Source organism: Dama dama, chromosome 9 (genome assembly GCF_033118175.1).
Source record: "Dama dama isolate Ldn47 chromosome 9, ASM3311817v1, whole genome shotgun sequence".
Classification (NCBI taxonomy): domain Eukaryota; kingdom Metazoa; phylum Chordata; class Mammalia; order Artiodactyla; family Cervidae; genus Dama; species Dama dama.
In genome coordinates, this window is record NC_083689.1 from 25,324,877 (window position 1) to 25,352,873 (window position 27,997).

At 50.1% G+C, this 27,997-nt stretch overlaps 2 protein-coding genes across 4 annotated transcripts in view; one reads left to right on the forward strand and one right to left on the reverse strand.

Annotated features, from left to right (window-relative positions):
• The window catches only part of RAD50 (RAD50 double strand break repair protein), a 246,571-nt gene that overhangs the window by 167,926 nt on the left and 50,648 nt on the right, over nt 1-27,997 (reverse strand). The window lies entirely within an intron of this gene.
• IRF1 (interferon regulatory factor 1) lies at nt 78-7,239 on the forward strand. Of its 2 annotated transcripts, none has more exons than XM_061150794.1 (10): nt 78-211; nt 1,233-1,324; nt 2,642-2,741; nt 3,538-3,714; nt 3,838-3,887; nt 3,995-4,127; nt 4,328-4,447; nt 4,909-4,958; nt 5,804-5,939; nt 6,254-7,239. In XM_061150794.1, exons 2-10 carry the CDS (start codon nt 1,238-1,240, stop codon nt 6,364-6,366), a joined length of 966 nt encoding a protein of 321 aa, XP_061006777.1. In that variant the 5' UTR covers nt 78-211; nt 1,233-1,237; the 3' UTR covers nt 6,367-7,239. The 2 variants fall into 2 exon arrangements, with proteins under 2 accessions (XP_061006777.1, XP_061006778.1); XM_061150795.1 differs by having other exon boundaries at nt 4,376-4,447.

The following is a 27,997-nucleotide window of genomic DNA, read 5'->3' on the forward strand; positions in this document are numbered from 1 at the left end:
CCTTCGTCGAGGCAGGACGTGCACCCAAGTCGGGCTAGCAGAGGCCAGCGAGCGCCGTGCCAAGTCAAGGCCAGCCGTGCCCAGCGGCTCCGCGACCCGGGCATCCTCTGCCTTCTCCTCGTTCCCACTGGAATCGCGCTCCTAGCGCTCGCAAAAAGCAGCGCTCGCCGGGACCCTCGGTTGCTGCCGTCGGATAGCGTTTGCTGTCGAGGTGAGCCCGCCTTCGCCGCAGGGGGCACCGGTGGCATCGGACGAAGGCGCGCTCGGGGCACCAGGAAATGGGGGACGAAAACCCTTGCCGGGAGAGCGACGGGCCCCCGCGCGGGCTCGGGAGGGCGCTGGAGGAGCCGCAAGCAGCTGTGCGGGGAGGGCGGGCAGCGGCGTGGACCGCCCACCCCGCCGAGGTTGTCCGTGCCTGGCCGCTGTCGCAGACCTGTGTGCGCGAAGCCGCTGGCGGCCTCTGGGTGGCCCTGTGTGTTCGTTGCGCGCATCCGAGGGCTGTGCGCGGGGTTCGAGTGTATATCAGCGTGTGGGCGCCCTTTGCTCCCCGCGCCGGCTTTTCGGCGGTTCCAGCTCAGGCTCAGGCCCCAGGTTTCAGGCTGTCTCTGCAGGTGGCCGGGGCTGGGGCTGGCTGCGCTGGGTGGTTGGAGGACCTCCCGGAGCCGCGGGAAGAGGCGCCACAGGTGTTCTTTGGGCCACTTCACTCAAGGAGGGCAACCAGGTCGAAAGGATTAGCGTGCGGGCCTTGGCACTGTGGCTGTCAGGGAGGCATAGGATAGATTGGGGGGTGGTGGTGACCAGGATGCAGGGTGACTGTCCATTAGGGAAGGTGCACGGCTAGTGACAACTCAAACAGGAAAATTTCTTGGCATCAAGCAAAAGAAGCCCTCTCTTCCCAAATAATTTGAATTTGGGGAGAAAAGTTCTAGTACTTAGATATCTGTGTGTTTTGTCTCTTTTCCTGAACATAAATCTTGAAAGTATCACTTGGCATGTCTGTCTCCTCCCAAGACTGTCTAGGAGGGGCTGAGGAAAGGAGTGTGTTGCTCAAGATGCTGAAAAGATTTGGAGGGCGGTTTTATTAGAGAGAAAGTCCTCTTCAGCATGATTGTAGTACTTGGTATCTAGATGAGGGCAGGAGAGGGTAACTGAATGACCTGGGGTGGGGCTGGGTAGTGGCCAGGGACTGCTCAACAGACTCCAAATAGGAGCCTTCTGTCTTCTCTTCACAGACAACATGCCCATCACTCGGATGCGCATGAGACCTTGGCTAGAGATGCAGATTAATTCCAACCAAATCCCAGGGCTGATCTGGATTAATAAAGTGAGTGTTACTCTTTGGATTTTTCTGCCACTGTTTTAACCTATGTTCTTTAGGGGTCCAAAGCTTCAGATGCAGTTCAAAAAGGGAAGTGATAGGGAGTAGGTAGATGTATTTCCCAGTGGATCCTGCAGGGAGTGTATAAGACCCAGCCTAGGCAGGGCCCCACTGGCTGCCTTCTGCCCACCTCCCTTCTTGAGGTATGCATGGGGCATCCACCTGAGGTCACTTACAGTTTTCCAGTAGCAAGATTCTCCCAGCGTCTGCAGAGCCAGAGTTCTGGCCTGTACTGAGGGAGACCTCTACAGGCACACACAGCCTTCTAGAGGGCTCCACTTGGGCAGATAGGAAACAGAGAAGTGGGCACTGCTGGCAGGAAGAGGCGGCTGACCCAGCAGGTGACCCAAGAATTAATCTTGCACCAATTGTCTAGACCCAAGTGGCCTCTTGCTGTTTAAAAAAGAACAACAGACCCTGAAGGCTTAGTAGTACTAATTGTATTCATAATAATAGCTAATGCTTACTATGCTCACTTACTAGGAGTGAGCAGGGCACCATGTTAAGTATGTTACTTACACTGTGTCATTTAATCCTCAAAGTAGCCATGTGAGGAAGATTTTACTAATATCTCCATTTTCAGATGAGGAAACAGGCACTGAGAGGTAGATAATGAGATCACAAAAAAAGCGATAGAGCCAAGATTTGAACCTGAGCAACCTGACTCAAAAATCCATACTGTTAACCACCAGTAATGATAACAGTGGGACCTTAGCTTTTATATTTGTTACTGTGGTTTTTTTTTTTTTTTTTTGCTCCCATTTCATGGAAACCAGTGAGGGATAAAGAGGTACAGTGTCAATGCCAGGGTCACACAGGTAGGCATCATCCAAGTCTGGTCCTGGGCTCCTGCAGGTATAGGACCAGGACCCCCTTTGTAGGAGCCAGTGTTCACAGTTGTTCTGAGAAGCCCCATATAATGGACCAAGTTCTCACTTCCATGTTGGTGCTGACAAGCCAGAGAGAAGCATCCAGGGGTCCTCTATATGGGTCCTAGCACATCTGTAATGAGCAGAAGGAGGTCTTTGCTGACCTGATGATGCAATAGCTCATCAGAACCCAGAGCCTCTTCTGAGAGATCCAGAGAGATGGACCAGTCTGTTTAGGCCATTGTCAGGATGGGTCAACCCCAGCCAGATGTCAGGGTGAAAAAGGGAAGTCAGTCTTTTCCCAGACCTGGGGGGCTGGGCAGATTAGGGCCCAAAGCCTGTGGTCTCTGAGCTGACACAGCCTTGTGTGTATGTGTGCTTGTGTGCTGTGTAGGAGGAGATGATCTTCCAGATCCCATGGAAGCACGCTGCGAAGCATGGCTGGGATATCAACAAGGATGCCTGTCTGTTTCGGAGCTGGGCCATTCACACAGGTGAGTGTGCTGGACTCTAGCTTAAGAGGAGCTGGAAGGAGAGAAGGGGAGGCACTTCTTTTAACATGGAGGATCTTCACTGGGGTCTCTGAGTTCCCTGAGATGTACATAATTCAGGGTGGGCAGGGAGCAGGCCTTTGTTTTGGGGGAGAGGTTCATCATTTCAGCAAGTTCACAAAGGAATTTATAAAGCCAAAATCTTAAAAAGTGTGGCTTCATGGAGTTTGTGGCTGAATTAAAGTTCTCCCTGGCAAAAGCAGTGGCAAGCATGGACAGTGAAAAAGATCCAGGCCTTCCTTTTTCTTGATGTTGACCAATGGTCCTGGGCCCATCTGGTTGGCAGCCTCCTTTTATCCTTCAAGGATGGGGCTCTTGGCCCATCTTGGACCACTCAGTCCCCCTATCAGTAAATATTCTTTGTTGCCTACTCTGTGTCCTCTCCCATGTTTGGAACTATCAGATAAGCACCAGTGCCTTCTTTCTGGCTGCTGACAGCCAAAGAGGGACTGCCTTGATCCGTGACAAAGATAGCACTTTGGGCTTGGGCTCTCTAGTGCTTCTGGGTAGGCCTTTCCTGGAGGCTTGCTGGATGTATCAAATGCCCAAGTCTGGGCATTTGAGAAGCCCAGGGCCTGCACCAGTGTCATCCAGGAATACCTGCTGGTTTGATCGTTGTGGATCTCTGGCAGCATGCAAGCTTTAAGGATACCCTTGTCTTTGTCCTTCCGAGCCAGGGCACAAATGAGGATTCCCACCTATAGCCCTGATGATCCTCTCTACCTTTCCTGCCCACTAGGCCGATACAAAGCAGGGGAAAAGGAGCCGGATCCCAAGACCTGGAAGGCCAACTTTCGCTGCGCCATGAACTCCCTGCCAGATATTGAGGAGGTGAAGGACCAGAGCAGGAACAAGGGCAGTTCAGCTGTGCGGGTGTACCGGATGCTCCCACCCCTCACCAAGAACCAGAGGAAAGGTACCCAAAGGGCTCTGGGTCCTGGGGAAGCCCTCAGGGAGAGAGGGAAGGAGGAGGAAGGGCAGCTGGGGCCGACATGCCTGCCTCTACCAGTGCTGGGCTGACAGCTTATCTGCCCCACAGAGAGAAAGTCCAAGTCCAGCCGAGACGCTAAGAGCAAGGCCAAGAAGAAGGTGAGTGTGATCCTAAGCAGTTAGCCTTTGGTTTCCTGAGGGTCAGGGTGGGTAGTGAAAGGAGTGCCACAGCAAGCCTAGGCCTAAGCGTCTTTCTCCTTCTACAGCCATATGGGGAATACAGCCCCGATACCTTCTCTGATGGACTCAGTAGCTCCACCCTGCCCGATGACCATAGCAACTACACAGTTCGCAGCTACATGGGGCAGGACCTAGACATTGAACGGACTCTCACTCCAGGTGAGGAGGGCTGGGGCTGTCAGGGAACCGCATAGATTGGTGGGAAGGCTCTTACTCTTGGATCTAGCAGGCACTGAGCTTGTGGATGGTGGCCTGTTGGAGCAGGCTATAAGTGGGGGCGGGGGATGTGGGGGATGCTGGGTATCCTGGCAAACTAAGACAGCACACAGCTCTGACCCTCAGTTTCTGTTGTCCTGAAGCGCTGTCACCGAGCGTCAGTAGCACTCTCTCTATCTGGCCCATTCCAGTGGAAGCCGTGCCAGACAGCACCAGCGACCTGTACAACTTTCAGGTGTCGCCCATGCCCTCCACCTCCGAAGGTTCGTGCTTCTGGGGCCTGGCCTTCCTGTTGGGGTCCAAGGAGGGGTTTCCTGAGGGAGAAAAGACGCTCAGAACTCCGCTTGGCACTGAGCTGACTGGTGGGCTGGAGAGGAGAGGGAAAAGGTGGGAAGAGGTGTGGCTTCAGGGTTCAAGAGGCTGAGTCACCAGGACAATGTTTTGTTCTGTAATCTTCACGGCAGGCAGACATCTGCTGGGAGGCCAGTGTGTGTGTGTGTCTGTGTGTGTGTGTATCTGTGTGTGTGTGTCTGTGTGTCTGTGTGTGTGTGTATCTGTGTGTGTGTCTGTCTGTGTGTGTGTGTGTGTGTGTGTGTAGGCCAGTGTGTGTGTGTGTCTCTGTGTGTGTGTGTGTGTGTGAAGGGGCAGGGGGACCGGGTGGGCTAGCACTTCAGGGTGAGCCTGGCTGACCTCAGCTAACCTCTCTGCTGTTCCCCATCCACAGCTGCAACAGATGAGGACGAGGAAGGGAAATTAACTGAGGACATCATGAAGGTAAAAGCCCCTTCCTTCCTCCTTTGGTGCCCTTTAGAGGTGGCTACTTCTCAGTGAGGGCTTCCAAACTGGAGGGTAGGCAGCTGCTGCTGTTGTGACCTGTTGGCTTGCATAGTCCGACAAGTGTCACATCCGTGTGGTTGGGGACCACTGGCCTTTTTGGCTGACGGGAAAGAAACACTGGGAATGAGGGCAGGAGGGAGGCTGGGTTTCTGACATGCTGTCCTAAAGCAGGCTTCAGATAGCTCTGACTCAGCTCCCATCAGTGCTGGGTCCCTGGCCCGCGTCCTCCGCCCCAACATGCCCCAGTCCTGTTAGTTTGGGAAATGCACATCAGGTTTCAATAATCAGCCTCTGGGATCTGTAACATGATGGCTTTTTTTTTTTTTTAAAGCAAATTATTCTCCAGGTTTTTTTCTGTTTCAGTTTTTAAAATAAATATAAAAAAAAGTTTTTGCAGTAGCTGTACCCAGGCTGTGTTCCTTCAGCACAGAAAATGGAGACATGGGCATAATTCCCTATCTCTAGCTGAAATTTCTAGGCATCTTTTCTTAGCATGTTAACCATTGCTGTAAGCCACCCTCCCAGTTGGTATGTCCTTACGCTATAGAAAGGGAGGTCTTGGAGATTCTATGCCGGAAGGTAGATGTGGGAATGTTAGCCCAGGGCAGACCCTCACCTCCAGGCCTCTATCCTAACTGCACTCCACATCTGTATCCATCTGAGAATATGAAAATAGCCAAGGACCTGATCCTAGCTGGGAAGCTTTGGCTCATTGCGGGCAGGGCCAGAGGATGAGTCTGTACTGGAAGTGAGCTGATGGCTTCTTATTTATCTGTCCCCAGCTCTTGGAGCAAACAGGGTGGCAGCAGACAAGCGTGGATGGGAAGGGGTACCTGCTTAATGAACCCGGGGCCCAGCCGACCTCTGTCTATGGAGAGTTCAGTTGCAAGGAGGAGCCAGAAGTTGACAGCCCTGGGGGTAAGACGACCCTGGATCCAATATAGTTTCTCAAAGATGGGAAAAACCATGGAAGTGGTGGGGGAGTCTTGGGGGCAGGATGAGACAGCAGCAGAGGTAAAGCATCCTTCTTAAATTCATCGGGGTACAGACAGCTTGCAGACTGGCTGTGGCTCCCAGGCCCTCAGGTTTGCCTAAGATGAGGCTGCTGAGGGGTGGACAGCAGGAGCTGCTGTGTCTGTGCCTTCCAGGAATGGGCTGGAGGGTTGGTGGGGTGGGGGAACACACCTGCCTCCTCACCCCTGTCCTCACACAACCTTCTTCATATCTTCTAGGGTATATTGGCCTGATATCTTCAGATATGAAGAACATGGATGCCAGCTGGTTGGACAGCCTGCTGACCCCGGTCAGGCTGCCCTCCGTCCAGGCCATTCCTTGTGCACCATAGACGGGCCCCCTGGCCTCCTTTGACTCCTTTAGGCCACAGGGCCTGGCATCATGGTGGTGGTGGTGCAGAGAAGCAGAAATCCTGTGGCCCCTTGATATGATGAAGTGTGACCCCACTGCTGACCAAGGGTGAAGCCTCCTCGGGACAGTGGCCCCCTGCAGTCCGGCAGGGCAGGGTCTGGACTCATCTTGTGGGGTAAAGCTGGCCCTGCCTCCTGGGAAGATTGGGATCTGAGATTGGCGTGTCAGATGGCAGTCGCAGACAGGAGTCAGCCTCCAGCTTTCCCCTCTGAGCCCCACTGCCTGGAGAGGGCTTTGCTATCCCTGAGCTGGCCCGAGGGAACGGACCAGTGACCTCAGAAAACACGGCACCGACTCCAGGGCGGGCTCTGCACTAAGAGACAATTGCACTAAGTGGATCCTGTTCCCAAAGTGACCGCCTCCCCTCCTAGCTGAGCCCTGGGGACTGTTCCAAAGCCAGTGAAATGTGAAGGAAGAATGGGGTCCCTGTGGGACAGTGCCCCCCCTGCCTCAGAGGAGCTCTGCCCTGCTCCCTGCTTAGGCTGAGGGGCTTGTGAAAAAAAACTGGCACTTTTTCTTGTGGACCTTGCCACGTTTCTGATCAGAGGTGTACACTAACGTTTTCTCAAGCTCTTGGCCTTCGCATTTATTTATACTGTGCCTTGCCCTGCTCCCACGTGCCCCCTCAGGCAGGCCCCGGCAGCCCCCAGCAGGCCCAGAGAGGCAAGCGTGAGCGCCTTGGTGTGATTTAAAATTGGAAATACCATCTGACCACTAAGTCTTGTGTGACCACACATTTACATGTGTGTAAATATGTACATTTGTCTTTTTATAAAAATTGTATTGTTTATAAGGGTTGTGGCCTTTTATTTAGAGATAAATCATAGGTGATTTTACTTTTCATAGACACATTCTGATGGATTCAGTGTTGGCATCCTGCCTGAGCTTAACTTTGGGATGAGTGATAACACACCTTTTGTGAAATCCTTTCAGTTGTGGTCATGGAGAAGATGGCAGGAGAAAGGACAGTTGTGGCACTGGGACATGTTCATGTAAATACAGTCATTGCCCTTGGCTATACAGGTAGAGCTATGAGTTGACCTGGGGCTCCTGGGGCCCAAGGAGTGTTAGGTTTGAGTTCTTCTGAGGGATGTGCCATCAACTAATGTTTTGCTATAAACTCAAATGCAAGTGTACTCAGGTGCTACTTCACAAAGTTATCAGTTAACACAGCATGGTCACCATCAGATCAGACACCAGCCCCATAAAGATCCCCAAGGCCTTCTATGCTGAGCATAACTTGCTGTCCGTTTTCTGCAGTGATGGGAATGTTCTCTGTCTGTGTTGTCCACTACAACCGGCAGTGGTATAGTCACATGTGCTAAACCAAACACTTGAAATGTGGCCAGTACAATGGAGGAGCTGGATTAAAAAAAATTTTTTTTGGCTGTGCTGCTCACATGCAAGATCTTGGTTCCTGGACCCAGGGATAGAACCCATGCCCCCTGCAGTGGAAGTTTGGAGTCCTAATCACTGGATGCCAGGGATTTCCCTGGATTTTTAAAGTTTCATTTAGTTAGTTAAAATTCAAAAAGCCACACGTGGCCAGTGGCTACCATATTGGACAGTACAGGTAGATACTGGATTGGGAACAGATTTGAGGGGGAGGGGCTGGGGTAGCTGGAGGACACTGGGGACTGGGGCTTGGGACTATTCACCTGACTGTTCAAAAGTATTTTACTGTTTTGACAGTCAATAATAACTGGTGCTGAAAATCAGCCCTGCAGTGTACTGTGTAACAGCTCCATGTGCAAATGTGTTAGGAAAATCTTGGATGAACTTACATGAAGCAGAAGTCCTTATTGCACATCTTTTCAGGGTTCTGGCTAGGCTAACACACACAGAATCTCTGGGTGAAGAATCAGGACAGTGTTTCTGAAAACTGCAGGTTGGGAATCACTGATACAAGGCAATGAAGGACTGATTCAGAGGTCTGGAAATGGGCTTTTCTCATTTCTCTCTGCAGGCTGGCTCTAGGGCTAAACGGCACCCAGCAGTAGGCAGGCCAGCCGAGGAAAGCCAGCAGGCATCACTAGTATCCTCCAGGGAATGAAGCCATGGCGGTGAAGGGGTTGCTCAGGAAAATGAAGACCATATTCTTGGTCCGAGAAACCCCTTGTTGGGCCGAGCTGTCTGGAAAGAGTGTGAGAGAGGGAAGGCTGAGTGGGAAAATAAAGAAAAAACTGGAAAATGGGTAAAAGTTCAGTCAGCCATTCTCTGCAAGGCATAAAGTATTGTTCCTTGAATGGCAGATGGCCTCCTGCTGGGTAGGCATTCTACTTGTGGAGGTCTAGACAGACTCGTTTCAAGCCCTGCCCATCAGAAGATCCACCTGGATCTTCCAAGAGTAACATCACCTGGCGACAGGAGAGGAATAAGGCCTTTCCCAGCTCTTCCAGGGCCCAGCCCTTACTGTGAAAAATAGTATTGGGGGAGGCCAGCCTTCTATGGCTTCTAACTGGGGGCTTGGCAAGGTCTAGTGGGTGGCTTTTCCAACTAATGAAGGCTGGAAGTAGTGTGAAGCCAGGTAGATCAGACCTAGGAGGGATGTCGGGGGAGGCATGCAACCCAGAGCAAACAGCAGGGACCTCAGACTTAATCCCTGATAGTAAGTAGGCAGTGGATATGCTGAAGTCCCAGGTAGGTATGGATATCTCTCACGTTTTAGTACACAAAGTTCATCACTTATAAGTTTCCAAAATGGGAAAGGAATTCCATCAATGAGCTCCCAATCTCTAGAGCCAAGACGGAGTTTCTAGAGTCCTGGTCTCCAACTCTTCATACCCTAGGCATCTGAGACAACTGGAACCAACTCCTTGGAATCTCCAGAAGGGACCCCAAAAATATCCCCCTCCCCATCACAAGGGAGCTGGGTCCCAGTGGCCAGACCTGGAGGGGTAGTGTGAGATGGAGCCAGATTTTCCAGGATGGCGAGCTATCTTACCACACCCCACCACGCCTGAGGAGAAAAAGGAAAGTCCAATGCTCACTTAAGGATGATGGCAGCTGACACTAACTCATTAGCCAAGTAGTGCCTGAAATGGAGCAACATCAGTATAATCTGTGTCAGATTTGGGAATAATAATTTAAATTCATTTGAAGAACCTGCCAATGCTTTTGTGGCTTACTCGCAAGAACTTCAGTTGAAGCACTAATGGTAGAAGCTCTTGGCTGAGGGACTAGGAGTTCATAGAAAGATCTGCTTTGCGGCGGTTGTGAGAACCTCACTGACATGAAGGCCCACCTTCCAACGGGATAAACCAACAAAGTAGGGTTCAGGCACGCCGGGCAGAACTGCCAAGTCTACAGATGTTCCAGGGCGTTTCTGGTTAGTGAAAGGAATTTCCTCGCCTTACTCTGAAGGTGTCCCTTTAATTGGGCTGTTATTCATTCAGCTCACTTGGCAACAGAAAGAAAGCTAGAGGCTAGTATGCTAGCTTCCTAGAAAACCTTTAGGGAAGACATGCCAATCATCCCTTCTTGACATATCAGTGTGCAGTATCTCTCAGTGTACTGTGTGCAAGATAAGCACTTTCTCAGATCTTTCTGGAAGTCTTGGGTGGGGACTGCCAAAGACAGAACTGAAGTCTTGGAAAAAGTCCTGCGCCTGGCTGGAGGTGGGGTCCTTTCCCCTGGAAGTGATGCCCCCAGGCTGGTGGGGCTGGGTCACACCCAGGCTGTCTGTCATTCCCTGGGAACATTTGGTCTTTTACACAGTCTGCACACATCCAAAAATCCTTGTGTGAGCAAGGTACAGGATTCCCCAGCAGCCGTGCTGGAGCACCCAGGAAGCTTTTGTCTGTCAGACGTAGTGCCCTTTCTCAATTTGGGCACAGCTAACCCTCCCGTCACAACGACATTTGAAATTCATCAGAACTCTGCACTCACCTTTCTTACTCGTGCCAGTCAAAGGGGCAGAGGCTTGCAGGGAGAATGAGGAGCTCATGTACTTCTTTTTCCAGGAGTCAAAGTACTGGGCAGAGTGAGGCTTGCCTTTGTCAGCCAGGGCTCGCCTGGGAGGCCAAGTCTAAGGCAGCACGAGGGTACGCACGGCCATGTGGTTTTCCCAGCTCTAGGCAGCTCCCAAGAGACCCATTTCTGCCCATTTCCTAGGGGTGGGGAGTTGTAGAAGAACCCCCTACTTCTGTAAGGTCAGCGGTGAGGCAGGCTGAGGGAGTCTATGCTGAGTTTAATTTAAACTGGGAAGATACTGGAGGCAATGAGGCCAGGACGTGGGGACTGAGTATAAGGGGACAGACAGACGTCTGCCCACCGCAACATCCCTCATCCAGCTCCACAAGCTCAGAGAGGAGCAGAACTGACCAAGGACCTCAGAGTCCGGCTAGGTAATGACAACATGCCCTGAGGGCTCACTTTGCACCCGGGGCTTGCCAAGCTCCCTGTACGCACCATGGCTCTGGCACCCCACTGCAGCCCCTGGTCACGACACGGAAACCAAAGCTCAGCTGGCACAAGGCGCTTGTCCGGGATGATTCAGCTAATCAGCATGGGGCCTGGATTCCAACCTACATCTGTCTGCCCAGAGCCCAGACTGGTTCCACAGTGTCAGGCTGCCCAGAGAGGAGGAAACTGAGACCTCGGGAAGAGGTCTGGGATAGCTTGCCTGGGGCAGCTAGTATCTCATGTACAAAAATCATTTGTAGACATGGAAGGCAGCAGAAGCTGCAGCTGCCCCGACACTGTGTGGGACCCCGTTCTTCAGCTCCCTGCCCCCACCCCAGGCAACTAGGCTGTGGGCCACCGGGGCCCCAGTGAGGTGAGGCTTGACTTGGTCCTAAAGGGAAGTGATGCAAATGCCCTGGAGGCCACCTGCAGTTCAGTGGGTGGGGCCCCCGAGGGTGGAACACTGGCCTGTAACTTGGCCTCAGCGCAGGGCTTAGTCCTGCAAGTCTCTGTGAACCAGCTCCCAGCTCCAGGGGACTCCAGCCTGCTAGGCCTTGGCTCAGCCCTAGGGATCCAAGAGGATTTTTTCAGCTGCGTTTCTGTCTGAGCAAGGCAACCGGGTCTCTCTTGTTCTGCTGTAAATCAGACTCTTTGCTAAGTCCTTGGGGCCCTCAGAGATCTGGACTCTGGCTCTGGGTGGGAGCCAAGCCTGTCAATGGTGCATCTTAACTCTCAGACACAAGGCTGGGGCCACCCTCTGGCTGTTTTGAGTCGACTCCTGGCTTTGTGACCCCTGAGAAAACCCAGCACCTCTGGCAGCCCTACATCAGGTGGGCTTTCAGATTCACTGGCAAGCTTCTTTCAGGAAAGGCCTCCCCCACCCTTCGGACCCTGCTGAGAGACAGCCAGGGTGCCGCTTAGCTCCATTTCTGGCCGTCTGCCTTTGACTGGTCTGGGTCCTTCTCTGTCTTTGTTCTCCCCTTTCCCTTGCCAGCCAGGTGGGTGTGTCTTCTCCCTCACACTGTCAATCCCAAATCGGCCGAGAACTATAGGGCAGGTGCACAACAGTTAGAAATATCCAGCCACACCTTTGTTCAGACAGGTGAAGGGGTACGCTTGGGATCATAGTTCAGGAGCAAAGTAAGTGGCCCAGGCCATCTGAGTCCTCAGGTCGGGGTTGGGGGGAGGAAATTGTGTGTCAGGCTTCTCTGAGAAAGCTGACTTCACGGAACGAGGAAGTTGTGTGCTTGTGTGGAGCTGGTCTTTAGGGATCTGGTAGGTGAACAGGGAGGGAGGGAGTCATTAGGCCATAAGAGCAGTTGCATTCTTTAAAACTGAGAGAAGTCAAGAAGTCCTTTCATGTTGCCCATACAACAGCGATGGTAAACTGGGGTGGAGCTGCTGCCCTTGCCTGTGGGAGGTGGAACGTGGTTGCCTCTGATGGGGACTCAGAGCTCCCCTTCCAGTGCTCCTTCTGAGCTTGCCAGGCGGAGGGGTGTGGCAGAGGAGGGCCTGAAGGATGTTCAGACTTCTAAGACTCAGAACAGCATCTGAAAACAGTTCATTGCCGCACTTCTGTCACGAACTGTCAAGCCACTTGAGTTCTCCTCCTAGGAGACCATCTGCCACCCACTTGAGAGGCCTTCCTCAGGATCCTCAGGAGGACCCTAGTTTTGGTCTCTGGCCAGACTGAGACACATGCAATGCAGTCTTGGGGCCCTCACAGATCTGACTGCTCACACAGGCAAAACCTCACCAGCCAATGCCTCTTCCCTTCCTGTCTGCTACTCCCCACGTGCCCAACCACTCTGACCAGACTGGAAGCTCCACCAAGGCAAGCAGTTCATCTCCATATTCTCACAGGAGGAGATCCTGTTCAGGCAGGATCTTGAGGCGCTTGAGGACATTTCCAAAATGCTGGGCCGGCAAAGCCCTGCAGTTAGCATCTGCTCACCTTCTCTACTCACAGTCCACCTGGCTTGTCTGAGTCCTTCCTTGGGGGATAATCAAGGCTGGACTCTGGGGTGCAGGGAGCAGGCAGAGAGACAGGGAGGGCACAGAGTGGTAACTAGCTCTGACCCTGCAGGGCAGCCTTGGGCAGAATGGGCCATGACCAGCCAGAGGCCAAAGGCCCCAGAACAAGGGCCACTGTGTCCCACGACAAGCAGCACAACCCATCTGTGTCCCTCCGTGGGACTGCTGGAGATGGAAGGCTGAGTCATTAATTACTTTCTTTTATTAAAAATGTACACAAGTAAAAAAGAACATGGTTTAATTGTACAGAGTTAAGAAATACAGATGAGTAAACAGAAACATTAATTAAAGCCACCTGCAATCCACCACCCCAAAGTAATCGGGCTGTTAAATGTTTAGGGTCCGGGTGCAAGCACAGTTTTTCACTCCCCTGTCCACATATTTAGGAGCTCTGCCCCATGTAGATACGTGGCATGGGTCCAGGAGTGCTGCCTCTGCTGGGAACACTGCAAGCTGGGATCTGTGCTTCCCCAGCACTCGACTGGAGCCTTTCATCAGCCCCCAGATCTCTGCTCCCAGACACCACGCAGAGGTTGGCATCAAAGAGTCCAAAGGGCCATCCATCCAGGCTGCTGAGGTAATCTAGAGTAGATTAGTAGGGGCAAAGGGCCTTGGAGGTAGAATGACTAAGTGTTCTAGTGTGCTCAGGACAGATGAGTTTCATGGGATGTGGGAATTTTCAGTGCTAAAACTGAGAAAGTCCTGGGTCAAATGGGGTAAGCTGGTCACCTTACTTGGAGGGTAGCCCTCCTCCTGGGTCTTAGATCGCTGGGGACCTCAGCAGGCAGCCCAGGGACAGAGGCTCCACAGGGTCCATGGCTCCCTCAGGCCCCCACAAAGTTCCAGCCTGAGGCCCAGAGAAGGAGTGGTAAAAGGGAATGAGTAAAGGCAGACAAGCAGTCACACTGAGGAAAGGGGCCAGGTAAGCTCTGGCTGTCAAGGGCAGTCAGAGATGCTGAGGTAGAGGGGCTTCAATACTTGGCTGCCTGCTCCAGGCCTGGACCTACCCTTAGACCTCAGCACCTGAGTGCTCTGAGACAAGGCTCAGGCCCTAGTCCTTAGAAGCCCAAGGGTCTTTGCGTGGGAGGTGCGCAGCTCCCAGGGCTTCTTACAGCCCTGCTGCATCCAGCCTGCATCCCCTCTCCCCCATGTCCACACTCCCTGGCGCTTCCTACCTAACTCCTCTCTACCTAAGATTGGGAGCAGAGGATGGGAAAAGAGGAATCAAGAACAGGTTGAGCTGAAGGAGAGGACCTAAGCATAAAGGACCTCTCCTAATAAGGGTGGGCACATCCTGACTGTGGTCTGGTCTGGCCTGCTTTCTGTGTCTCAGAACAGGGCCTCTGGAGAACCCAAAGGAGGTAGGCAGAATAATGGTCCATGGTGGAATCAAGACGTCCACATCTTAACGTATGGAGTCTGTGCGTTACATGGCAATGGGGAATTATGGTTGCCAATTAGCTCACTTTGAAATAAAGAGATTATTCTGGATTATTTGGATGGGTCTAATGTAATTGGGAGTGTCCTTAAATGAAGGAGGCAGAAGAATCAGAATCAGGCAGACAGCATTATGTGAAAGACTTGACCAACCATTGCTGGCTTTGAAGATGGAAGAAGGGGCTGCAAGGCAAGGAATGCAAGTGGTCTCTAAGAGCCAGAATGGGCAAGGAAGCCAACTGTCTACTAGAGTTCCCCAGAAAGGAACGCAGCCCTGCTGACACCTCGAGTTTAGTTCAGTGAGACCCGTTTTGGATTTCTGACCTACAGAAATAAAATAAATTTGTGTTGTTTTAAGCCACTTAAGTTTATGGTAATTTGTTAGAGAAGTAGTTCTGGAACACCATCTGAGGGACGTAGCTGCTCAGAATCCCTCGGTTAGAGTTAGCCTCACAGACTTCCACAGCCCCTCTGGGAAGAAGCTGCCTCTGTCCTGGGAGACACTGTGATTCTGGAGTCCAGGGCAGGGCATGCGCCCCATGACTGGGTGGGTCAAGAAGGATGCCTGAAGAGTAGTGCCTCTGTGGGGCTAGCCCACAGGAGGCAGCTGCCTCCCTAAACCCACTCCCCAAACTTCCGATGGTGCCAGCTCTGAGTTGTCCTGAAGAGCTGCCCTGAGGTCAGGCCACTCAGCGGATCCAGCCAGAGCCGACAGCACTTGGCTTAACACTCCCAGGGCGGTATTCTGTGTCCTTTCCACACACCCACAGCGCGCACAGCTCTGTCAGTCTCTGGCCTCACTAAAAGGATTTTCTTTCAGTTTAGCTTAGGACAAGCTAGGACTAGAGAGAAAGAAAGTTGAGAGGGAAAAAAAAATCACCAAAGTGATTTAAAGTCAGCTAGATCTTCATAAAATCCCTGCTTTGCTACTTTGTGGCTGTGTGGCCTCAAATAAGGCACTAAACCTCTTAGGAGACTGCCTCTTCATCTGTACAATGGGTGAGACAGCCTTTGTCTCACCTGCCTGACTGTGTGTGTGTGAGTCTCGGGAAAGACAATGCGTGAGGAAACGCTGTACCGCGCAGACTGAGATGCTGTGGTCGTTCACGAGCAGTAACTATCCGTAATAACGATCGCAGCCCCACAGGCTTCTGTATGGAGTGGGTGACACATCCTGTGTCAGGGAAGGAAGGCTGAGTGCAAACTCATCAACTCTGCCTGCCCGCAGACAGAAGGCTGCAGCCTGGGCAGGAGAGGAGAGAAGGACTCGTCTTTCTTGGTGCCGCTGCCTCAGAGCTCAGACCGGACGTGAGACAGAGCCACCCTGCAGCCCGCCGGATGTCCTCCCAACCACTGCAGACTGGGGCTTTGCACATTTTTTTTTTTTCTCCTAGGCAAAGTAGTTTTCTAGAATTTCTTTTGCATAAAAAATGGTCCTTCTTTCTCATGAAACACAATTTTACAGGGGAAAAGATGGAACATGAAACTCTACACAATACAGTTCCAATCTAATGAATATATAATGTATAATTTTATACATGGGATACCTACTAGAAGAAATGCATCAGAATACTAATGGTGATATCTTTGGTTGGTAGGACTGTAGGCGGTTGTATTGTCTTCTTTATATTGCTGTAACTTAAAAATGCTTAACAATGACCTATAAGTACTTTTACAGTTAGAAAAAAATTATATATATATATATGTACATATGAAAAATGCCAGGTACTTCCTTTTGTGTAACCACATGCTGGACTGGAAGTCATCTGAGCTGGGTGCTGCAAAGGCAGGAGTCCTGACTCTGGTCCTCGCTGCAGAACCTCAGAGATTCAACGGCTTTTCTTCCCTGGTCTCTGCTGGCCCAGTGAGACTGGACGTTGGACAAGATGCTCTCTAGGATTCTCTGCAGTTCAATAATTAGAGCATTCATCTTAGTCACATCCATCTCTGCTCCATGCTCAGCTTCCAGTGGGCTTCTTCTAGAGAATTCCTTACCACCTCCCTCACCAGCTTCCTTTCCACCAGACCTGCCCTGGGAATCGCTGCCTCCTGACAATTGCCTGCATCACAGGCTGTGCTTCTCAGAGCCCTGCCCTTCCTTGAAGAACAAAGCTTGGTCTAATCCTAAACAGCCTGCCAGCCTGCAGTGAACCCTGCTCCCCTCTTAACTTGTACATAACAATAGCTACCATTTATTGACTGTTAACTTTAGGTCACACAGCCAAAGTGGTCTCCTTTAATCCTAGGCCACCAGCAGCTGCAGAGACTAAACTGTGAATGGCACCCCCTGGAGTTGTGGAGTGCAGGGACCCTATTTGATCATCTTTGCCTCTGAGGGATGGATTGTTATTTCCATTTCACTGAGGAGATAACCAACACTCAGAGAGGTCAAGTCAACTCATCCATGGTCCCACAGTGGGTCTGTGGCAGAGCTAGGACTTGATCTCTAGACAGTTCAGCTTCAGAGTTTTTTCACTCCCACAGTGGTGTCTTCCTCAATAATTCTCACATTCCAGCACTGGAGGGCAGGGAGGATGCATTCTGAACTGAACCCGCAGAGAGCACCCAAGGAACGTCTGAATGTCACTGGTGGTGGTGTGGATCACAGTGCATTCAACCATTCAATCAACAAGTCTTCCCAGAGTGTCTGCGAGCTCTCAGGGGGCCATGGACAGGCCTATTCTGTTCACTGTCATATTCCAGCACCTAGCAGTGCCTGATGAATAGTGCATGCTCAGTAAATGACACTGAAGTTATGTCTGTCCATTCAAATAAAGAAAATAGTAAAGTAAATAATAGGAGCTAATATCTGTGGACTTTTATTGACTATCTATTTATTGACTATGCCAAAGCCTTTGACTGTGTGGATCACAACAAACTGTGGAAAATTCTGAAAGAGATGGGAATACCAGACCACCTGACCTGCCTCTTGAGAAACCTATATGCAGGTCAGGAAGCAACAGTTAGAACTGGACATGGAACAACAGACTGGTTCCAAATAGGAAAGAGAGTACTTCAAGGCTGTACATTGTCACCCTGCTTATTTAACTTATATGCAGAGTACATCATGAGAAACACTGGGCTGGAAGAAGCACAAGCTGGAATCAAGATTGCTGGGAGAAATATCAATAACCTCAGATATGCAGATGACACCACCCTTATGGCAGAAAGTGAAGAGGTACTAAGGAGCCTCTTGATGAAAGTGAAAGAGGAGAGTGAAAAAGTTGGCTTAGAGCTCAATATTCAGAAAACTAAAATCATGGCATTCGGTCCCATCACTTCATGGGAAATAGATGGGGAAACAGTGGAAGCAGTGTCAGACTTTATTTGTTGGGCTCCAAAATCACTGCAGATGGTGACTGCAGCCGTGAAATTAAAAGACACTTACTCCTTGGAAGGAAAGTTATGACCAACCTAGACAGCATATTAAAAAGCAGAGACATCACTTTGCCAACAAAGGCCCGTCTGGTCAAGGCTATGGTTTTTCCAGTGGTCATGTATGGATGTGAGAGTTGGACTGTGAAGAAAGCTGAGCACCGAAAAATTGATGCTTTTGAACTGTGGTGTTGGCGAAGACTCTTGAGAGTCCCTTGGACTGCAATGAGATCCAACCAGTCCATCCTAAAGGAGATCAGTCCTGGGTGTTCATCGGAAGGACTGATGCTGAAGCTGAAACTCCAATACTTTGGCCACCTCATGCGAAGAGTTGACTCATTGGAAAAGACCCTGATGCTGGGAGAGATTGGGGGCAGGAGGAGAAGGGGACGACAGAGGATGAGAAGGCTGGATGGCATCACCGACTCGATGGACAAGAGCTTGAGTAAACTCCAGGAGTTGGTGATGGACAGGGAGGCGTGGCGTGCTGCGATTCATGGGGTTGCAAAGAGTCGGACACGACTGAGCGACTGAACTGAACTGAGTATCTATGGAGTGCCTACATTTAGCCAACAATCAGGGAGTCTTCAGGAGAGTTGAGGAGAAATGTGACACTGTGACAACGGTTACAGCTTGGGGCTGTAACCCCATCCAAAAGTTGTCATGCAAAGGCTATGAGAATACCAAATAAAGAAAGACACTCAGCAGTAACCATGAACCTTCAGACCATGTCCAAGGCCACGCCAGCTGCTGTCACCATCACAGCTTCAATACACTGACTGGCAAAGCACACAAACCTAAATCTGCCATCTGCAGGCATGTTTCTGCCTGTTCAGACCATGTCTGGATATTCTTATTGCCTCTCAAGACTGGATAACCAGAATACTGAAGGTTATAAGACAAATGATTGTGGAAACTGGTGATATTTAGGTTGGAAAGAAAAAAAATAAAACGGAGGGTGATCTTTGATACTTGATGGGCTACCGCTGGGCCAGAGCCCTGGGGGCTCCTGAGGAAGTCTGTTGTAACCGGCTAGGATGGCTGGAGATGGGCCAGAGAAGCAGGGTGCCTGGCAGGCTGCGCCTCTGCAGCCTGATGAGACCTTACTCTCTACAGCATATATTCTATAAAAAGGTTTATTAGCAGTCATTCATTGCCTACTCCATGGTAGGGAAATGAGGATAAATAAAACAAGCCTGCCACCTTGGAAATGCCAGCACCCCCAGAGGTCGAGTCGGGAAAGCCGCATCCGGTAGCCTTCGACTCTTTGCTGTGCATCCTATAAGGCCCTGTCTCAGCCACTGAGGAGGGCTGTTTTCTTCCTGGATCCTGAAGGGGTTAGGCATACAGCAGATAATCAACAAATACACACATCCCTAAAGAGGGGATCCTGGGATGGGAGTTCCAGCTGAATCAACCCTCTATGGGGGCCAAGCAGGCTGGGTCCTGGCTGTGGTCTTTGCGTGTGTCCTTCTGCCCTTTCAGATCCCCTCAAGTTCAGCCAGGTCTTGACCATGGTGTGATCCAGCCCCTGTTTCCACAACCACTGGCTGCAATGATATGTCAATATCATTGTCCAATCCATTGAACATATCATTGTCAATCCTAAACTCCACAATGGCCTTTATCTTCCATTCCTGCCAAGGCTCCTCATCTGCAGTTAACACCTGTGCTTCAGCAAACAGTGTGGGACTCCTGCATGCTGTTTCAAAAAAAAAAAAGGCTCACATCGGGCAGAGCTCATTCTGCTGTCCTGTCCATTCACTGCACGGTTCAGTGCTAGAACTGACATACACACACTTGTTTTTTATTGCAAAACAATAATTATGCAGAAAAAATGCACAAAGCACATGTTCAGTTTAATAAGTACAAAATATAAAGCAAATTTATACCGCCAGGTCAAGAAATAAAACAGTGCCAGCACCCTCAAAGACCCCTCTGCCCCTCCTAATCACAACCTCAACCCTCCCCTGTGGTCATGACTACACTGACTTTTGTGGTAATTTCTGTGCTTTTTATAGTTTTACCTTCCCTGCACATATCCTTAAACAAACAATACAATTCAGTTTTGCCAGCTGTTAAACTCTCCATGAAAGGAATTACACTGTGTGTATTCTTTTGCGGTTTCACGTAAACATTATGTTGACGCGGGCCACAGTATTACTGTGGTATTATTATCCAACACGACAGTATCACGGGTCACTGTGGTTCATTCATTTTCACTGCAGGCATGTTGCACAGTCTATTCGCATTCTCTAGTGCTGATGGGCATTTGGACTCTTGCTGGTGCTGTGTGAATATTGTGCTGCACATGGGTGAGACTCTGGTTAGAGCAGATTCTGAGAAGTGGGGTTGCTGGGTTATAGGGTACATGTATTTTCATTGTTACCAGATCATTTATGTATTTTTCAATTCTGAACATGTTTCTATCTGGCATAGAGGAAATGAAGAATGCCTGCCCTTGCATCTGACTGGCCCACCTCCTGTCCTCCAAACTTGTCTTGTTCAGCCCAGCCATTCTATCCCCTCTGGCTCCCGTAGGTCAGGGCCTCTCGCAGCAGACTCCTCTCCAGCCTCCCTACTTCAGTGACACAGTTGGGTGAGGATGGGAAGAGGCTGAGAATGAGGAAGTGGAAACCAAATATGAGGGCCGCAGAGAAGTCCAGCCCACAAACCTCAGTGTTTCAGCAGCACGCTCCGTGGGAGAGGAACGTGCAGGCTGCACACCTCTCAGGCTCCTAGCTTACAGGTGCCAAGGCGTGCCACTGGACAAGCCACCACTTGGTACTAGCTTCCTGCACGTGGCATAAGTTATGCCACGTAAGCCTCACCCCAGACCTGTGAGGGAGGTGTTAGCATCCCATGCCACAGCAGGAGAGACTGAGTCAGAGACAATGAGCAACTGGCAATACAGTATGACAGTTAAGAGCGTAGGATCTGGATTTGTTTAAACTGGGTTTAAATTGCGGCTTTCCTACTTATTGGTGCAACACCAGGCCAGTTACCTCTATTAGCCTCAGTTTCCTCATCTGTAAAATGGGGCTAATTCACTCACAGGGTTATTGAGAGAGCTGAGAGAGATAATGAATAGAAAGAGCTTAGCAGAGTGCCTGGTACAAATGAGGAATGGACAGAGCTATGAAATAGGAACTATGCAGTTCCAAGCTAGGAGATGGTGGGAGTGGGAGGGAACAAGTTATTCTGGCAAGCTGGGAGCAGGCCATTAAGCTGAGGATGCAGACCAATGCTGTGCGGAGACTCAGTGGCACGCCGGCCCAGTGGACTCTGAAATGTGGGCACCCAGGCAAGTCCTACTGTCCTGGCACCTTTGCCCTGAGCTCTCTACCTATCTGTGCTGCTTCAAAGGGCAGCGATTTGACAGGTAGCAGCTGGATCCCTGCTCAAGAGGAAGCGACGGCGCTGGCCTGCAGGAAGTCTCATTGGCTAGCAGCAGCAGTGGCAGCCAATGGGCAGCGAAGCCTGTTGCTAGGGTCACTGGTGAACCTTATTTGACAACATCAGGCTGACCCTGCATTCACCTCTGAGAACCCTGGGAAACGCCAACCACAGATGTGAAGTGAACATCTTAAAACCACAACTGCATTTCCTTTGAGAAAAGATTCAGCTCTCTTCTCTGGCCTGCCTCTCGGGCTGGACGTCTTGTGTACAGTGGCTTGCAACCTCAAGAAAGAAGAGCCTGGGTGGAGAGTCTGCTACAAACCCGTCCTGGGTTTCCCGGGTAGGAAAAGGGCAGGGTCTACCACACAGGTGGCCCTGGGACCCACCAAGGACCTGGAAGGGTTCTGTTCTCACCCTGGCAGCTGCCGACCTCCAGCCCAAGCCTCCCCGCACACACCCTGAAGTGTTCCTGGCCCCACTTCCTGTAGCCTTGGGAAGCGGCTGGTATGAGGAAGACCCGTGGCACGCAGGGAGGAAGTGGGCCTGCCCAGGCCCTCACCATCTGCACCGGCCACACGTTTCAGTGCAGCCTACAGCTCAAACGGTTGGTGGTTTCAGTTCGTCACCTTCCTTTGGTGCATCTTCTAGCTTAACATTTAATAAGCTGTTGCCCCACCCCAAACAAATGTGGGAGGGAAGCTGTGCCTTCAGTATTTCCAACATATTCCCCTCTTTCCTCTTATTTGCCCAGCACCTTTGGGTCTGAGAACTATGCTCACATTTGTCATCTTGTTGGCACCTCACAATCCTTGGTAAGGTAATAATAGCTAACAATGGCTAAGCCCTCAACCAGTGTCAGGAACGTGAATTAGTACACAGAATTCACTATGATTGTTCCCATTTGACAGAACAACGAGGCAAAGATAGATTCAGTGACTGGCTCAAGGTCCCGTAGTCCGTAAATGCACGGCTGACATTTTATCCCAGATAGCCCAATTCCAAAGTAAGCCCTATTATCTTCTGTTATATTGGCTTCGAGGCACATTCAAAAGAACAAATCCTATTTCTGGATGAGAAAGTGAGGCTGAGAAGAATAAAAGACAAGGGGCCTGAAATCAGAGCTGCTTTCATGTCCACGTCTCCTCCCGGAGGACCATTCACTGGCATCTTCTTCTTTTTTTTTTTAAATCACTGTCACACTTCCCCCTCTCCCCACACTCAACGCCAGTTTGTCTCCTCCTGACCTATTTGCTAACATGGCCTTTCTTGGGACTTCCCTGGAGGTAGAGTGGTTAAGAGTCCACTCTTACACTGCTGGGACTGTGGGTTCAATTCCTGGTTGAGGAAAGATCTCACATGCCTCACAGCCAAAAATAAAAATAATCATAAAGTGGCCTTTGTTTTTTGGGGTAGCTCAGAGAGCCAAAGTCCTGGCTTGCTGGGAAGAGGGTATATGAGCCCATCTGACAGGAGAAGGAGGCAAAGCCAGGACTATGGAGGGTGAGCCACAGAAGAACCCCACACTAAGCCCTCGCCTGTACACACCGGGACGGGAAAAGCAGTCCATGGGCCTGGACACTGCGGACAGCAGAGCTGGGGCATCTATCTGTCCACCGCCTCCTCAGCTGAAGGTGCTATGAGGGGCCAGGGTGGGTGTGGACACTGAGATATGCCAGTGCGCTAGAGTACTGTCCTTCTGCTGGGCATTTCAGGCTGCCCTCACTCATGGAACATATATTTTTGTGTGTCCCTACCAAGTGTCAAACACTATGCAAAAGATCAAGGATTCAGCAGCAAATAACACAGACCATGTTCCAGGCCTTGAGGAGTCTTTAGTTCCAATGAGGGACACAGACGTGAGGCAAATAATTACACAAATATCTGGAAAACACAGTGTCCTGTGAGAGGATTCACTCTCAAGGTCCTAATCAAAGAAGGAGTGTGTGGGATGGGGGGCTGGGCAGCCAGGATGGTGTGGAGTTAGTGGGTAGGGACAGTTCTTGGCCCCTATCCCACTGGCCTCCTCTCCCCCGCATTCCAGTCCCTTCAGGAAATCTGTTTCCAGGAAGGCTGCTCTGCTAAGCATCTTCAAGGCTGCCTCAAGCGGCGTCTTCGTGAAAGCTCTTTTAGCGTTTGTGCCTGGGTGAGCACAAACTCAGGTGTGTGTGGTGTGGGAGACCAGAGGGGCGGGCAGATGAGGGTGTTTGATCTTTGATCCTCAGCTAAACTCAAGCCTCTCCAGTCCTCATCAAAGGCCTGTGTGTGCGTGTGGGAGAGCCCGGTGGGGCAAGAAGTTGCTGGGATGAAATGCTGGTATGAAACTTTCAATTCTGAGAAACAATTTTCAGAGAGAGCCAGGACTCTTCCTAAAGTACCTCTGAAAATAGCCGTTCAACATAAAGCCTGAAATTAGCTTCTGCAGGAGAGGAAGCCCTCTAGGGCTGACAGTGGCCAGCCAGCCAGCCCCCGGAGCCATCCTTGCCGGCACCGCCCGGCCTGCAGGCCACCACTGCAACCCTGCCTCAGTGTGCCCACCGGCAGGCTCCTTAAGAAACACCTTGGGGCCTTCACTAAACATGCTTCTCCCCGCTCCTCTGCTTCTTTTACCCTCAGGGACTCTCCCTGTGGAAAAGAAACCCCACTTCCTTGGACTGTGAGGCTGTGATTTCCGGTTTCATTTTTCAGTTTCCATATAGAAGCTGTTCTGACAGCTCTCCACTCCTCATGCCCCAGGGCACCAGAGGGGCTGAGAGGCAGAAGAAAAATGTGTTCCTGTCAGTACCCTGCTCCATGGAGCTCATGGAGGTGGGGACTGGGCGAACCCTGGGGTAGGGGAGATTGTTAAAATGCAGATCCCCGGCTCCCCTGTCTCTGAGGTGGTAGATTTGGGTCCTTCTGATTCTGACGCGGCCTTTGGACCCTACAAGGACTCATAGCCTCAGAGACCATCAAAACAGCCAGACCTCAGCTGAGCAGAGCCCAATCACTCCCCAAGGCTCTTCCCACAACTGCTTGTGAAGCTTTGTTCCACATGCCCTGCCTCTTCCCTGCCTGAAATTGGACATGTTTCAGATGTCAGTTCTTTGGGGGTGGAGATCTGAGGAAGCCCAGGTTGTGGTCCTCACACAATCTCCTTTCTTCCTCACACTCCAGATCTCCCTTTAAGATGCTAATTTGTAGTAGACATTAAAATAGGCATTAATAGAAACAAATGAAAGAAAAATTCTATTAAGAGCCCTTAAGTCCTTTTGTTCTGTCCCTGCTAATTCCAAAAAGGATTTAAGAACATTTACACATCTGTATTTTTCCCTATGTGTGTGAGAGAGACAGACAGAGGCAGAAACAGAGAGAGAGAGAAAACCTGTGTGTGGGGTGGGTCTTCCAAAGTACCCTTGCCCTGGTTTGACCTTGGAGGAAGCAGGTGGTTAGGTCCCCAAGCCTGGCAGATGTAGACCTTTGCTAATCTCTAGGGCAAATTTGTTCTTCAGTGTTTCTAGTATCACTTTTTGATCAATCATTAATCAAAGTTGCAATAAAAAGATAATCTTCTCACGACTGGGCTATAAAGGTTTTGGTTGAAGCCTTAAATAAACCCTTTTGTGGAGGCCTCAAAGCTGAGAGAGAAGGGTCTTACGTCTGTGGCTGGATTTAGAAACAAATGAAGGCTGGGCACAGACATGAACTTTAGCCACCTGAGTGACGGTGGCCTCCTGATTCACCTCTCACTGCCAGTGAAGCTGGCTATGTCCTGGCTCCTGGACCAGGTGGCGAAGCTGGGGAGGGAGGCTGCAGCTGGGCCCAGATGTGAGGGTCTGGGAGCACTTCCACAAGGCGTGACAGTGGCACAGCTCTGGAGGCCAGGCCTGTGGCAGCCCCCAAAGCCCACAGGGCCCACGCGGTGGAAGGCACCCTTATCTCTCATAGCTGGGCTCATTCCTGCCGACTCAAGGGTGTGCAGGGCAGGGTAGTGCCTGGTGTGAAGAAGAAGGCCCACTTCTCAAGGGAGGAAGAGAGGAAGTGGCTGCTTCTCCCAGGACCCAGGAGGCGTAGAGTCTATGGGACCCTACTCCTCGCTGTGCTCCCTCACAGTGGAGAGGGTGGATCTGCTCCTGGGGACTGGGGCTACAGGCTCTTGGCTGCAGAACCTGGATCTAGGAGCTAGAATCAACAGCGATAATGTGAGGCCCAGCACCAGGTCCAAGAAGCAAGGACCCCCAAGGCAGTGCATGTGGACCTGGGCTAAGTGCAGCCTGGACCAACAGGCTTGGCGTTTAAGTTGTCAGCGACCTTTGCAGGAGCCACAGCAACTGCATCATCCAAGAAAGCTGACGTGCTCAGAAGCACGTATCCAAGACCTGCAGTATCTGAGAAAGTGGAAGAGGCACTCGCTGTTCTCTCCAACCCCTCCAGACATATTACCAGGCCCGCTTTGTACCATATTTCAGACCCACGGAAGAAATGGGCATTTTCAGTGAAGAGTAACCCTAGAAGCAGTGAAATTATAACAGGTGTGAGAAATTGCTCAAAGGATTGTTGTACAAAACAGGGATAGCCTTGTTTTGAATGTCTGGAAAGGAGGAAGCAGCACCAACAGGAACAATTAAGACAATTGAGGGACACGTGGTGAGGCTTTCTATAGGTCCAGTGTGGTCTCCAAAGATACACACACACACACACACACACACACACACACACACTCACTCACTTTTTTTTTTAAAGAGAGAGAACGAGAAAGGAATGGGAAGATACACACAGAAATTTTAACAGCAAGCTTTCTCTAGCTGGTAAGATTATGAATGATTTGAACTTTTCCCGTTTGAGCTTATCAATAGTTTCTAAAATGCCTACATTGTACCCAAATTACTTTATAATGGCAAATATATATATAACATAACATTTACCATTTTAACCATTTTTCAGTGTGCAATTCAATAACATTAAGTACATTTACATTGTGGTGCAGCCATCACTACCATCCAACTCCAGAATTTTTTCATCATCCTCAACATAGACTCCAAACCCAGCAAACTAATTCCTCATTCTCTCCTACTGCCGGTGGTTGGCAACCCCCATTCTCCTTTCTATCTCTATGAATTTGACTATTTTAGGTACCTCATATAAGTTGAATCATACAATATTTGCCCTTTTGTGTCTGGCTTATTTCACTTCCTACTTTAGAAAGTGAAATAGCTTTAGTTTTCAAGGTTTATCCATGCAGCATGAATTTCAGGAGTTTCACTCATGCATATGACAGAATTTCATTCCTTTTTAAGGCTGAATAATATTCCATGTGTGTATATACCACATTTTGTTTATCCATTCATCTGTCAAAGGACGCTTGTCAACTGTTTGCACCTTTAGGCTACTATGAACATGGGTATACAAATGTCTCTTTGAGACTCTGGTTTTAGTTCTTTTTGATTCTACCAGAGGTAGAATTGCTGGATTATATGGTAAGTTTATTTTCATTTTTTGAGGAACTGCCATCCTATTTTCCACAATGGCTGTACCATTTCCACAGTGGCAGGGCATCAGTTCAGTTCAGTTCAGTCACTCAGTTGTGTCCGACTTTGCGACCCCATGGACTGCAGCATGCCAGGCTTCCCTGTCCATCACCAATACCAACTCCAACTCCCAGAGCTTGTTTAACTCATATCCATCAAGTTGGTGATGCCATCCAACCATCTCATCCTCTGTCGTCCCCTTCTCCTCCTACCTTTAGTCTTTCCCAGCGTCAGGGTCTTTTCCAATGACTCAGTTCTTCACATCAGGTGGCCAAAGTATTGGAGCTTCAGCTTCAGCATCAGTCCTTCCATAGGGGTTCGAATTTCTCCACACCTTCACCAACACTTGTTATTTTCTTTCTTTCTTTTTTAATAATTGTCATTCTAAAGGGTGTTAAGTGGTATGTCATTGTGGTTTTGATTTGCATTTCCCTAATCCAAACTAATTATTATTTTTTAAAATATTTATTTATTTGGCTGTGCTTAGTTTCAGCATGGAGATCAAGATTTTTAGTTGTGGCATGAGGGATCTAGTTCCTTGACCAGGGATCAAACCTGGACCCCCTGCATTGGGAGCACAGAGTCTCAGCTACTAGACCACCAGGGAAGTCCCAAACTATTTATTTTTAATCCAATTTTGCCTGAATCAAATCATCTGTCCTTTATTTCTTAATAATATGGACCTTTTCCTCCTTTTTTGGTAATACTTAATCTTTGCACTTTGGTTTTTTTAAATTGTGGTAAAATACACATAGCACAAAATATACATTCATAACCATTTATAAATGTACAGTTCAATATTGCTAAGTAAATTCACTGTTGTGACCAAACATTACAATGATTTGAAGAACCAAAAGGTTATTAAAAAAGAGGAAGAAGAAATATGTGGATCCTCAGGCCCTGAAGATGTTCACACACTTTAGCTCAGCCTTGGCAGAGACATGCATTCATCTAGAGCACTGCTGATGTTCTGGGCTCTGTGCCAGGTAGGAGGAGGCACTAAGTGAGTGTAGTCTGGTCTCTGCCCTCAGAATTCAACCTCTGTGGGAAGTAGTTACACCCAAGGCTTCTGTGGGCCCAGTGGGCCACAGTGTCTTCAGGTACAGCATAGAGAAGGCAGCACAGATGAGGTGGCTTGTGAGCTGTGCCCCAGAAGAAGAGCAGACGTTTGCAGGTGTGTGAGGGCAGAAAGGAACTGGTCTGTGCTGTTGGGCTGTGGCAGCCCCTCCATTAGCACTTGGTAATGATTAATGCCTCTCTTCCCTACTTGACTATAAGCTTCATGAGAGCAGGGCTGGGTAGTCTCGTTCACTGTTGAACCTGCTCTGCCCAGCGCAGACAGGGATAAAACGGATACTTGCTGAATAAATGAGCAGGGGAGGAGAAGGAAGAGGGGAG

Excerpts from the sequence above, each read along its gene's own strand:
- IRF1 (XM_061150794.1), top strand. The coding sequence starts at position 1,238 with ATGCCCATCACTCGGATGCGCATGAGACCTTGGCTAGAGATGCAGATT. Across the intron at positions 3,888-3,994 it reads AGAGCAAGGCCAAGAAGAAG|CCATATGGGGAATACAGCCC; the intron begins GTGAGTGTGATC and ends CTCCTTCTACAG. Across the intron at positions 4,128-4,327 it reads TGAACGGACTCTCACTCCAG|CGCTGTCACCGAGCGTCAGT; the intron begins GTGAGGAGGGCT and ends GTTGTCCTGAAG.